The sequence below is a fragment of the Xiphias gladius genome, chromosome 4, assembly GCF_016859285.1.
Source record: "Xiphias gladius isolate SHS-SW01 ecotype Sanya breed wild chromosome 4, ASM1685928v1, whole genome shotgun sequence".
Classification (NCBI taxonomy): Eukaryota; Metazoa; Chordata; class Actinopteri; order Istiophoriformes; family Xiphiidae; genus Xiphias; species Xiphias gladius.
In genome coordinates, this window is record NC_053403.1 from 5,187,987 (window position 1) to 5,200,997 (window position 13,011).

At 45.1% G+C, this 13,011-nt stretch overlaps 2 protein-coding genes across 4 annotated transcripts; one reads left to right on the plus strand and one right to left on the minus strand.

Moving 5' to 3' along the window:
- Nucleotides 1–741: 741 nt before the first annotated feature.
- sprtn (SprT-like N-terminal domain) lies at nt 742–4,697 on the minus strand. The gene is made up of 5 exons (XM_040125142.1): nt 4,142–4,697; nt 3,803–3,902; nt 3,146–3,274; nt 2,732–3,026; nt 742–2,261 (listed from the first exon to the last, which is right to left on the minus strand). Exons 1-5 carry the CDS (start codon nt 4,474–4,476, stop codon nt 1,246–1,248), a joined length of 1,875 nt encoding a protein of 624 aa, XP_039981076.1. The 5' UTR covers nt 4,477–4,697; the 3' UTR covers nt 742–1,245.
- Nucleotides 4,387–12,428, plus strand: exoc8 (exocyst complex component 8). 3 transcript variants are annotated; one of them, XM_040125141.1, is made up of 6 exons: nt 4,387–4,499; nt 5,223–6,513; nt 7,697–7,950; nt 8,581–8,829; nt 9,326–9,738; nt 11,588–12,428. In XM_040125141.1, the coding sequence occupies exons 2-5, from the start codon at nt 5,364–5,366 to the stop codon at nt 9,731–9,733; spliced, it is 2,061 nt and encodes a 686-aa protein (XP_039981075.1). In that variant the 5' UTR covers nt 4,387–4,499; nt 5,223–5,363; the 3' UTR covers nt 9,734–9,738; nt 11,588–12,428. The 3 variants fall into 3 exon arrangements, with proteins under 3 accessions (XP_039981075.1, XP_039981074.1, XP_039981073.1); XM_040125140.1 differs by having other exon boundaries at nt 11,664–12,428; XM_040125139.1 differs by lacking the exon at nt 11,588–12,428 and having other exon boundaries at nt 9,326–10,410.
- Nucleotides 12,429–13,011: the final 583 nt, after the last annotated feature.

Here is a 13,011-nt window from a genome sequence, read left to right on the forward strand (position 1 = left end):
TCTGCCCTGCAGGGACAGGAGGGCGTAGTCCTGATCGGCAGCTGGCCTTGCGCCCGACCTCTGACCTCTCCCCTCCTCCCCCTCTTTCTGCTCAGCCGCCGGCTCCGTTACGCCCTCTATCTGTCCCCCGTCCTCTCACTGTCTCCAGACCGTCCCCTATGAACAGTTTGGGGTGCGCGCAGTGGTCTTTGGTTTTTTTGATGCACTCTACAAGACTCTATGTGAAGATAACCGACGGGTAAAGCTGCTCGAGGCAGCGCTGACGCAGCGTTACTACTTCCAAATTAAAAATCAATTCTGAGCTTTCATCTGAAATATGGTGCTAAAAAAGATGTCAAAGAGAAAACCAAAAACTGATGCTGTGAATACTTATTTGATGACGTTTGCATTAATCAAAGTTCGTGTTCATCTATTATTACATTTATCAGGTTGAGTTTTTATCATTAAGTGTGTTGACTACTTGTTAGATACATAATTTCAACTCCATACAAAATATTCAGGTAAACAGAATGGTAAAACGGTTTATTTGACAATAAAACCCAAACACATTTGGCAATTTCCTTTAAAACAGACGCAACACATATAAAATTCAGATGTTTTTAGCAGTAAAATTGGCATTTTGTGACATAGACGTTTCCTAAAAAATACTAAAAGTCAAAAAAAGCATTTAAACCATCCTCATATTTTCTACTGTAGATCTGACTGATGAAGTTCATTAGTAAAACCAGTGATTTACAATCAGACACCCTGGCACTGCCTGACCCCGCAGATGGGTGCAGCGTCACTGTGAAGAGGACTAGAAATAAATAGCTTGCGAGCGTGAAATCCGATTCCCACAGATCAGCAGAGGTCAGTTGGTGTCTCCTGCTGTCTGAAGGGCAGCAGATGCAGATCTGAGGTGGAATTTACAGAATTTACTGGAATTCTGTTTCTTTTGTTTTGTTTTACCTGATGAAAATGAAAAAAAAAAATCAGTGAACTTACATTATCTGTTAAATCCCGCTCTTCTCTTGGCATGGTAAGGCACGGGCTGTCAGACAGGCACTCGTGATAGAAGAATTATTATTATTATTACAGTAAGGTAACACTGACAAGCCCAGAGAATAAAAATCCAATCTGGTGGTAAAAACATCTGACCAGTCTTTAGAAAAAGGGATGTAATATCGCTAACTAGCCAATATCAACACAGCAAATTCCCTGACACATCTGCTGACTTTTTTGGAAGTTGGTTTTATTCCTCCCTGTTCAGGAGAGGCAGGAATCAAGGTGCTCGTTGATCTTTGACTCCTGCACCTTTGCTTGGCACACAGGACAGCTGACCATCAGCGCAGAGGAAGTGGAAGAGGAGGAGGTAAAGCCGTGCACTCCCGCGGAGGAGGGAGGAGAAGACGCAGAGGAGGAGGTGGCGGTGACAGTTCTCTGCTGCACTGCGGGCGTTTTGGTCTTTATCGCCGCCCTGGATGCTGCTGAATCGCTGCCTAGTGTTTTCTGGAAGAAGTCGGAGATGCTGGCGGAGCTGCTGCGGTCGTCCCACGTCCTCTTCCTCGAGGTCTGACCCCCACCAGCAACTCCTAATGTACCGTCACTGTTGGAATGATTGAAATATTCTGACTGCATTGGTCTAGCGGGGCTTCCTTTGTTCGGAACTGCAGACGGATACTTAGAATGGCTGGATTTGCCAGGACCAGGCTCAGGTGCGGTGGGAGAGGAAGAGCTTTCTTGTTTAGGAAAGAAGGAAGAGGCAGAGGTAGCACTCATGGGTGATGTCAGTGAATCTCTTTGAGTCTCTGTATTTGAGAAAGAGGACTGGCCCGCTGATTTCCTGACGCCGGTGCTTTTGAAGAGGTCTTGAATCAACCTTTGCTTTATCTTCTCTGTTCCCTGGCTACTGCTGCTACTGTGAGGTCTAGGGATTCTAACCGGCGAACCGTTGATGTTGACAAAAACCCTAGTGTTACTGACAGACCTCTTTATGGGTGGCCTCTGCCCCGTGGAGGCTGCTGGCCTGACGGAGGGAAGGGCACTGGAGGTCCCGGGGTTATCCGGGCCAGAGCGGACAGGAGAGGCGAGAGTTTTAGCCGGGGATGAAGGGGTGAAGAGTTTCATGGGAGGGGAGATGGGGCTGGACGGAGGTGGTTTCACAACAGCCACTGGTGGTTTGCGAGATGGGGAGGAAGACGTGGAGGACTGTGGCTTGCCTCCGAGTAGGAAGCCTTTGCCACTAAATGGGATAATATTCCTTATATCCTGTGAGCCAGAACCTGGGGGACGAAAATGGTACAAATTAGTCATGCAACACATTTTCTTTGAAATGCAAATAAACGATTCTAATAGGTTGCAAAAGGATTTTCCTTAACCAAATGTAAAAAAAGACCACGAGCGAAAAACACAGTGTGTAAAACACGAAGAGAAAACGTGATAACAGCCTCGCCGTTCACTGCAGCAGAATCAGACCTGTGTTAAACTACTGCCAGTGCAAACTGAACATTTTACTACGGCTGCTGCTTCATGTCAAAGCAGTTAACCTTCACCAAACGGGGCGGCTTTTATCGTGAGATAACCACAGGGAATATGATGCGTTTGTCACCGAGATAAACGATGACCGTGGTCATATTTATTTATCAAAAGTGCCAACCGACTTGTTTTGTCTTCGGTAACACACAGTTGACGTTATTTGGAAAACACACAGTCTATTACAGCTGAATACACAGAGGAGGTCCAGGCGTATTACCTGCAGTTGTACTTGAAGGCTTGCCATTTCCCGAGGCCGTCATATCTGAGGCCTTCCCGTGCTTTTTGCCATCCCTCTTGCCTTTTTTGCCGTATCCCTCAGGCTCCTTGACCTTGGTGTACGTCCCGCCACACTTCCTCTGGTGGTCCTCCCACCAAGGGTCCAAAGACGACGGAGCCCGGTTCATGGCCCTCTTCACGTAGCCAAAGTAGGGCTTGCGGTTCTGGCAGGGCCCGTTGCATCGCCACCAGTGCTGCCGGTACACGTCAACCTCATCATGGAAGCTGTGGTAGACCTGACAAGGGGACGGGGCGAAGGGGGAAGTTTCAGACTTACTTTATTGTTAAGATCGCGGTTTCAAATTGAAAAGATATTGGCTACATGTTTAAAATCTGTAACATAAGATGTACCTACGGTAATATTCGTCCCACTGGCCTTGTTGATCCGGCTCATGTGTTTGCAGAACTCGGGTCCGTGCCCGTCTCTGTCTCGGTTGTTCTGGGTCACAAACAGGAGCGCGTGAATCATTTCATGGAGGAGAGTCTGGGGGGGAAAAAAAACAAAAAAAACAAAACAATTCACCTGTAAATATCAGTCTGAGCTCACGTATTCTTTATTAGCATTCCAGATTGAATCTCACACACTAACACAAATTCACAGCCAGGATTTGGGGTCTGAGGGAAAATGTCTCCTGACATATCTGACAATCAGAGGAAGAGTTACTATTGTGTATAAGAACTATTTTGGATGTGTTCTTTAATATCTAACCTTCAATGTTTCTTTACCTCTTTATGTGTTCTGAATGTTGTGTTATTTAACCTCCAATCCTGCTATTAGTAAAGTAATTGTATACATTTAAAGCTTCATAATAAACTGTTTTACTAGTGTAAAGAAAATACAAGTGGTAGAGCCTTATGTTGTCTGTTTTGAGTGTCATTTGCTCATTTTTCCCCTTTTGACAGGGGGATTACTGTTTCGGTTATTCTCTTTACTGCAAATTGAAATATTTAAACAACAGTTGTTAGAGAGGAATCTGGTAAGATACTAGATCGGTGTAACTATGCACCTCACCTCAACCAGGTCCTTCCTCGGTCTCAGCTTCAGCAGGGGCTCACTGAGTCTGATCGAACACAGTCCACCTCGGCCCTCGTAGGAACACACACCAGCACACCTGGGGGAAAGGGCAGGAGACACTGAATACATTTTCATTAAGCCCACTGGACAGAACGCTTGCAGACCAGCAGCACTGGTTTATTGGGTAAACTGAAACTGCAGCACATTCCCCAATCGCCTACGATCACACCAAACCCCATACAAAAATCAGGCCATTTTACCGCGTTCAGATGCCAGTGGGATTTTAGCAGAACAGCCGTGTCAACACAAGAAGCTACAGCGTAACGGGTGACTCACAGTGTCATCCTGGGGCTCCACTTAACCTCGACACCGCTGAGTTTCCCCCAGAAGAACATGTCATTGAACTCCAGAAACATGGCTCTGGCATCGGGGTTGGGGTCCAGCGTCTCCCAGGACTCGTCCACGATGGACAGCGGCCTCTCGGGCCGGGGAGCCGGCTTCCGGTGGGGAACAACCTCGCCGCCGCTTCCAGCGGCCACCTCCACTTTTCGCTTCTTACTGCTTTGCCCGAAGCCGCTGTCCCCGAAACAGGTCGAAGAAAAGGACGAGGTCTCGTACTCGCTGTCAAACTGCTCCTGCAGCTGAACGGCGAGCAGAAAATCCTCATCCATTACAACAGAAGGGGGCGGCGGAGGTAACCCAAGTTAGCCGGCCTTAACAAGCTTCTGTGACATCCACCATCGGCAGAAATAGGCTGCTCCTATGTCCCGATTCCACCGAAAAATGCGCCATGTGTACACGTCGGACGGAGACGTTAGCTAACTGCCGCCAACGGTTGCTCTGGTCGGTTGATCACAATGCAACTCATTTCCGTTAAGGATTTCAGAATAAAACTTCCGAAGAAAATTGTGCAGTGGTGGAACGTAGTTAAGTACATTTATTTAAGTACAGTACTTAAGTATAGTTTTGGGCTACTTTACTTGAGTATTTACATTTTATACCACTTTATACTTATATTGCGCTAGTGGCAAATAATAGTTACTATTTTTCCACTTTACATTAAAAACACATATAATAGGCTTATAAAAAAAAAAGAATAAGAACGTGAATAATTCTCGCGAGCTTGACGAAGCGGTGGGCGTTGCTGGAACCCGAAGCAATGAAGGCTGGGACGTGTAGTCTTCTTCATCTCATGTCGATGGCCAGTCTAAAAATCCACCCGTGGTTTTTTTTCTGTTGTAGGCTATTGTTTAAATTCGTGAAAATTAATCCGACAGATGAAGTTTGTATTTCAAGTGATGTTATGCAAGAATGATCTTGGTTTGTATGAACGGACAAATATTAAAAAAAAAAAAAAAAAAAAATTACGCGATTTGTTGACCATCTTTTTTTTTTTCTGAATCCCGTGACGTTCCAGGGTGTCAACCAGTTTACAGCTTCCTGTTTGGGTTGCAAGCGGAAATGAGCCGAGGAGCCCGGACGAACTCTCCTTCTGTCCACATTCGTCCCCAGCTTGTAAACATTTAGTCTCAATAGGTGATCGCACACACGACAGAAGATGTCGGAAACGGGAAACCGACTGCGGAAACTGCTCGAATCGCCCAACTTCGACCCGCAAAATTACGTCAAGCAGCTGTCGCAGCAGTCCGACGGCGACAGAGATCTGCAGGAGCATCGTCAAAAGATCCAAAACCTGGCCGACGAAACGGCTCAAAACCTGAAGAAAAATGTCTACAAGAACTACAGGCAGTTCATCGAGACGGCCAAAGAGATCTCCTACCTGGAGAGTGAAATGTACCAGCTGAGCCACATCCTGACAGAGCAGAAGAGCATCATGGAGAGCATCACTCAGGCCTTGCTGTCCACTGACAAGGACGAGACCTCCAAGGAGATGCAGGCTGCTTTCCCCAAAGAAACGGAGGAGCTGAAGCAGAGGACGCTCACCTCCCTGCTGGAGAAAGTGGAGGGGGGCAAAAACATTATGGACACCCCCGGGAGGCACCTTGTCTACAACGGCGACCTGGTGGAGTTCGATGTGGACAACATGTCCCCCATCCAGAAGGTGCACGCGTTCCTCATGAATGACTGCCTGTTGATCGCCACCTGGCTGCCGAACCGTAGAGGCACTGTGAAGTATAAATACAACGCCTTGTACGACCTGGAGAGCTTTGCCGTGGTCAACGTAAAAGACAACCCTCCCATGAAGGACATGTTCAAGATCCTCATGTTCCCGGACAGCCGCATCTTCCAGGCGGAGAACAGCAAAATCAAGAAGGAGTGGCTGGAGATCCTGGACGAAACCAAGAAGAACAAAGTCACCAAGGACAGGCACGAGAAAGAGGAGGAGGCCCCTACTTCTCCTGTTAGACCTGAAGTGTCCACCAATCCTTTCGAACAGGACGATGACGAGCCAGCTGACGCCGAAGAGTGCGTGGACCTCAGCCTCGAGTGGATCCAGGAGCTGCCGGAGGATCTGGACGTCTGCATCGCCCAGAGAGACTTTGAGGGCGCTGTGGACCTGCTGGACAAGCTCAACGAGTATCTCAGGGACCAGCCGGTCACACAGAGGGTCAAAGAGCTCCGGGCGAAGGTGGACGAGCGTGTGCGGCAGCTGACAGAGGTCCTGGTGTTCGAGTTGTCTCCAGATCGCTCGCTTCGGGGAGGACCTAAAGCCACCCGGCGGGCTGTGTCCCAGCTGATCAGACTAGGTCCTTCTTTGTTTTTCAGCAGTTACACCTCACCGTTCAATATAGGAGCTGCCCGGTTCAACTGCACCTTGACACTAGTTGTTGAGGGAGTGGAGCGTTACTCATCCACTTCCCTCACCCATATTATTTGCAGTAATTTTGCATTTTCTTTATATTAATATTGTCCAGTGAAAAAATGGCCGCCGACGGCCCCAAAACCAAAAGACGCTCAGTTCGCTGTTAGGATGAAGAAAAGTGGCAAATCCTCACAACTGAGAAGCTGAAACGACTGAATGTTTGCCGTTTTTGGAGGGAAAATTCCGTAATAATCAGTTATCAAAATTGTTTTCGGGGTTTGTTTTGTGTCAGTCCACAAACTAATCGTTTTAACTTGAGTCAGGAGTAGAACTCATTAGAACTTTTTCTGGAGCTTTAAGAACATAAACATTGACGTCCTCCTACACTCCTCTTTTTTCTTTTTTTTTTATACTGTCGGAATAGTTTCTCAAGTCATCTGTTGTAAAGCACATCATCACTTAACGATTAGTGGGTTCTGATAGTATTTTTTTATTTGCCAGATGTAATGAAACTTTGATATTTGACACGATGATTTAGTAGACTGGACAGTACATCTTAGATTGAATCATGTTCGTACGACCCCTCTGCACACAAGTGTAGGAGATACATTAGATGATTTGGACCAAACTCAACGCGCAATTCGAGTGTTACAACATTCTGGTAAAGTATATCTCCGGGATGTGCGGAATGCAGCGTAGGAACGTGCCGATGGAAAGTACAAATGAATTCAACAAAGGCAAAGAGACACACAACAGATTTTCGAAATACTGGGGCTGTGAGTCCAAATACCCCGAGAAAAAAAGAAGTTAGTAAAACAGTATTTTAAAAAAAATAAGAATTTATTATTAATATTAATTTCTTCCTAAATTATGGTATAATGTCTTTTCACAGCCTTCTTCACACCGCAAGGTTCACTGTATTCTGGTGAAGAACATTAAATCCCATTTATTTTAATTACCCCCCCCCCCCAAAAAAAACGGTCAATTATCAAGACACTTAGCCAACAGATTAAAAAAACATCGAAATCTAGAAATTACTACATAAATCCTCTGAAACATCTGGACTGAATCGCTACACTCGATCGCACAACGGCACTCAGTTTGCGTTGTTTTCTGCGTTGTTGCAGGCCAGTCCACAAAGGCCTGTGAGCTGTTTCTGAAGAACCGTGCTGCCGCCGTCCAGACAGCCATACGCCAGCTGCGCATCGAGGGAGCCACGCTGCTCTACATCCACAAACTCTGCAACATCTTCTTCACCGGCTTGCTGGAGACGGCCAAGGAGTTTGAAATGGATTTCGCAGGAAACACGGGCTGCTACTCCGCCTTCGTGGTCTGGTCCAAGTCAGCCATGCGGATGTTTGTGGACGCCTTCAGCAAACAGGTAGGAGGAGGAGCGGACGCAGAAGATCGAGTTAGAATCTGTGAAATGAGGCCACGAAAGATGATTTAGTACTGATGCCCGTGCCTTCATATTATCTTAAGAGTCTGGAAATGTGTGACAGCTGCCAACTAAACATCCATCACCTGAAAGTCAGAGGTGGAATTTGAGCTCGCATTCTAAAAAACACCTTGTACGGCAAATATTCAAAATAGTCAAAATTAAAGAAACCATCCCTAGCTATGGTACATACACAGAGAATGTGCTTATCCTACAGATCCTACTCTCTGGGGGTCCTATTGGAGGTCTGTTGTCAGAACTAGTTCATCTGAACCAACTAATCTTGACTATAATTCCTAATTATCTTGTAGGCGAATTTACTTGTTCTATTTAGTTGTTTACAAGTAGCTGCTAACCACTAGTAGTTATGTTGCTTGAGCTAATGTCAAGGTCAGATGTGTGTTTCAGGCAACACAGTGGTAGTTTGACTGAGTCGAAATCCAGAAAATGGGAAACTCTGACACATGGCCGCTAGATGGTGCCATATGTGATTTGACGGCTTGCTGAAGTATCATTTTTCTAGTAGAAATGTAAAAAGTATCCTAAAAATGTGACTTTTCTCGTCTTTGCCAGGTGTTTGACAGCAAGGAGAGTCTGTCGACGGCGGCAGAGTGCGTCAAAGTGGCTAAGGAACATTGTCAACAGCTGACTGAGATCGGCCTGGACCTGACCTTCACCCTGCAGTCCCTGCTGGTCAAAGACATCAGGGCGGCCCTGCAGAGCTACAAGGACATCATCATCGAAGCCACCAAGCACCGAAACTCCGAGGAGATGTGGAGGAGGATGAACCTTATGACCCCTGAGGCTCTGGCTAAGCTCAAGGTGCGTTTGGCTTCTGTGTTGTTGGTTTTTTTTTTTCATGTTTTGTCTTCTCTCAACTTATCTGTTGGATCCGATTTGTTCCCAGTCCAGCCGTGTTTCCAGAACTGTGATTCTTTTCCCTTAAAATCTTGTGAGTTTTGATCTGAATGTTGCTCGAGTTTAGAGCAGAAAACAGTGAACAGAAGAACAGAGGTTAACGTTGGACTCCCGAAAATTGCGATGGGCGTTGTTCCCGGTTGTTTCTCATTTTTATAAACTAAACACTAATGGATTGATTGGGGGGAAAAAAAAAAATCGACTGAAAGTCTTCAGTGTTCATTTCTGTAGGTAGTGATTTCAACCTGTGTGCGGTGGATTTTTATCTGGAAACAAGCAGGCACTGAGTCGTGATAACAACACCTGATGAAGCTTTCATGTAGAAGCCGTCTTGGACCACTGTTGCGTTTTATCTCTTGAAACAGTACTTGACAAACATCACTCGTCTTTTCCTCTGCAGGACGAGATGCGCGGCTGTGGCATGGGCAGTTTCGAGCAGTACACCGGGGATGACTGCTGGGTGAACCTGAGCTACACCATCGTGGCCTTCACAAAGCAAATGATGAGCTTCTTGGAGGAAGGCCTGAAACTCTACTTCCCCGAGCTGCACATGGTGCTGCTGGAGAGCCTGAGGGAGATCATCCTGGTGGCCGTGCAGCACGTGGACTACAGCCTCCGCTGTGAGCAGGATCCCGAGAAGAAGGCCTTCATCCTGCAGAACGCCACCTTCCTCCACGACACCGTGCTGCCCGTGGTGGAGCGGAGGTTCGAGGAGGGCGTGGGCAAGCCGGCCAAACAGCTGCAGGACCTGAGGAAGAGCACCAGGCCGGTTCGAATCAATCCGGAGAGCACCACATCTGTGGTCTGAGACTGGTACAAACTTCTTTAGGTCATTTTGGGGGGAAAAAATAGGGGTGAAACTGCAATAAAGGATGGTGAACTAAACACTTGCACACTCTGTTACCGAATGTCTGGACAATGTCAACTCGCATTGTGGAAATAACGGCTAGATATTGGTTGTTTTGAGACCGCGGGACAGGAAAGGACAGATACATCATGGAGAACAGTCAAATTAACAACAGAAAAAGTTGACCTCAAGATAGGTACATCTAAAAAGCTATTTTGCCCCTGAATTTGTACCGACTCATAAAAATACCTTTTGATTTTGGCTAACACTGATGACGGTTATGTGCAGTTCTTGTTTTCCCTCAACACAATCGATGACGGACATCTGCAAAAATCTTCATGGAGTGTCTGTGTGCTCACCGGGAAAAGCCAGTCTTTATGCTCTTTCAAAATTAGGAGGTAATATATTGTGATTTTTTTTTTTTGGATCCAGAGTCACCCAAGTTTGATTCTCGGGCTACTGGACCCTTGTTAGACACTAAATAATATTCTAGTACACTAGGACTGATTTAAAAGGGATGGCTGAGAAGAAGATGCACAGGTGAATGTTCACTGTTGTAAAACATACGAGTTTGTGTGTGACGGTGACACATGAAATTGAATAAAGACGACCATGCACAGATGCAATCTTTGTTCCTTTACTGGCTGGAAGATACAATCACACTGGACGACAGGGCAGCTGATTATAGGCCTCGATGTCCGCGTTCCTCCGTGTCTCTACGCCCTGAGCCGTCCTGCTATATAGACGTTTTTCCACAGCAGACATTTTGACTTGTCGTAGCAGGGAAAGCACAGGTGGAAACTGGTGACATCAAAGATGGCGCCCCTCCTGTGATCATTTCAATGTGATGCAGCAATTAATGTTATTAACTACACCCGTGTCTGTTCAAACTCGGTTCGAGGGCTTTGCTTTCAATTAAGGAACCACTGTAATAAAAAAAAAAAAAAGCCCCGTTAAAACAAATCGGCCGAAAAAAAGGAAACCACATTTTCAACAGGCCTGTGATGTCATTAATGAAAACTCAAGGTTGCGGACGATTTGATAAATCCAATCCTCGGACTAGTGTTCGGCAGATGAATCATCATTTTTCTGGATAAACTCAACACCAACTCGTCTGATCCCCTCAACTTAACTAACCACCCCCAACATCACTTACGTATCCTAGGATACCGAGAAGGCCTGAAGCACTGCCTGTACGTCCACAGTACGGCTCATAGCAAAGCCGCATGTCTCTGCGTCTGTACAAAATAAAAGCACGATAATTCATCCAGGAAGCTGACGCTTCTACTTAAAATATGTCGTCAAAAAATGGCAAAATAACACCGTTTATTTCTTGATCCTTATTTCATGGCCGTATTGCCATCTTGTGGCAGCTCAGAATCAGAAAATATCATAAATATTAATAAACATATATGATTTATTTAGATTATGCAGATGTTAAGGCAACCTTTCATCGTCTTTTTATGAAAAATAAGTACAGATACTACTAATAACATTAGTTTTGCCTGAGTTTTACATTAATTGTGGCTGTCACTGTATTTATATATACTGTTCATGAGTTCCAGTGTTAAACTACAACTGTTCTAGTGCTAGAGTTATATTTATTTCCGCTTAATGAAACCTGCGTTAAGAAAAATCTGTGCACTCAATAACCTGTTTTGCTGGAAAATGGCAAGATATAATTCTCAATTCAAGGATTTGAACAACATGTCCTGCAGCTCTTCCTATGATAAAATTAAGCAAAACCAATTTGGATTGTGTTATGGAAACGTGGAAATAATTGCTCCTTTCTCTCTGTAAAATGTTTCCCAGCAGCGACAAGCCCGAAGATACGGATATTTTTAGACCCCGCTCACGATTCAACCACATGATTGTTCTCTCTGCTTCACAGCTCATCTCATTATAATCGCGGATGTGATCGAGGGCTCGAGGAAAGCCCCGGGTGAAGTTATCAGCTTATCCCCAGAAAAGAAGCATCAGGCCGGGGGGATTATGCGAGAGGAATTCATCCAGTCAACACTCTGCGGGAAAAACACAGTAAACAGTTCACGTGATGAATAGATGGTAGTTTTGGTTCTCTGGTCGCCCCAAGGCTCCAGGCTCTCTGCTTCATCTCAGCATCTTCATCCAGGATGCCTGAGACAGTTCCTCTTCAGCCACAGCATAAAAACAAGATGACATTTTTAGATGCTTGTTTCCAGCCTCGTCTCGCTTCACATTCGCACAGCTCTGCTTGTTTACAGATGGCAGATGGCAGAAGGCTGATTTAACCTGTCAGGGGTGAATTCTCCTCCACAGATATAGTGACACGGGTTTTTTTTTATTTATTTATTTTTTTTTAAATTTGACAGGCACTCTGGTGAAATAAATAATTGTATGAATCCATCACTGACTACTGATCAAATTCTAAACTGTCCAGAGTGCTTTACTTACCGTATAGCGTTGTTTTAAAGGGTGTACTCATCTGTTACTTTTGTATATTTATCAACAGTAGTGCAAAGTAACTAAGTGCATTTACTCCAGTACTGTACATTTACTGTAATTTCCATTTTGTGCTACCTTATACTTACACTCCACTACATTTCAGAGGTAAATTTTACACCTTCTATCCCACTTGTTTTACTTGATAACTTTGATTAACAGTAACCTTGCAGATTCGGACCAATAATATAAAATAAAAAATAAAAAAAATCATCGTTATCATGTATTAATTTTGGTTGAGATAAGACTTTATTGATCCCGTGGGGGAATGCACAGGCTACCCAGCAGTATATAAAGCAGTTAAAATTAGCCCCACCATTTCCATCTGCAAATTTAAAATGATACAGTCATCAATGTTTCAATAATTACAACTTATACTATTTGCTAATACTTTTACTCTTTGTACTTTTACTATTGGTACTTTAAATATGCGTTGATGCTCATGCCACCTACTAAGTAACACTATGAATGCAGGACCTTCACTTCTACCAGACTGTAGCATGACTCCTTTTGCTTAGGTAAAAGATCTGCGTACCTCCCCCTACGCCTGGTTTTCACCCATTAAAACGTCTTTGTGTAGGATTTGAAGAGTTTTTACTCAGGCGCCATCAGCCGGTATCCTCTGAACCCCCAGAGAATTATTTCCCGACTATGCAGCTCCCCGTAGCTCTACGACCAGTGCTTTGGTGTCTCTGAGCTCATCGTTTTGGTTCTCTCACCGCTCTCATTAGCATTGCTTTCAGCCACAGCAGGATGAT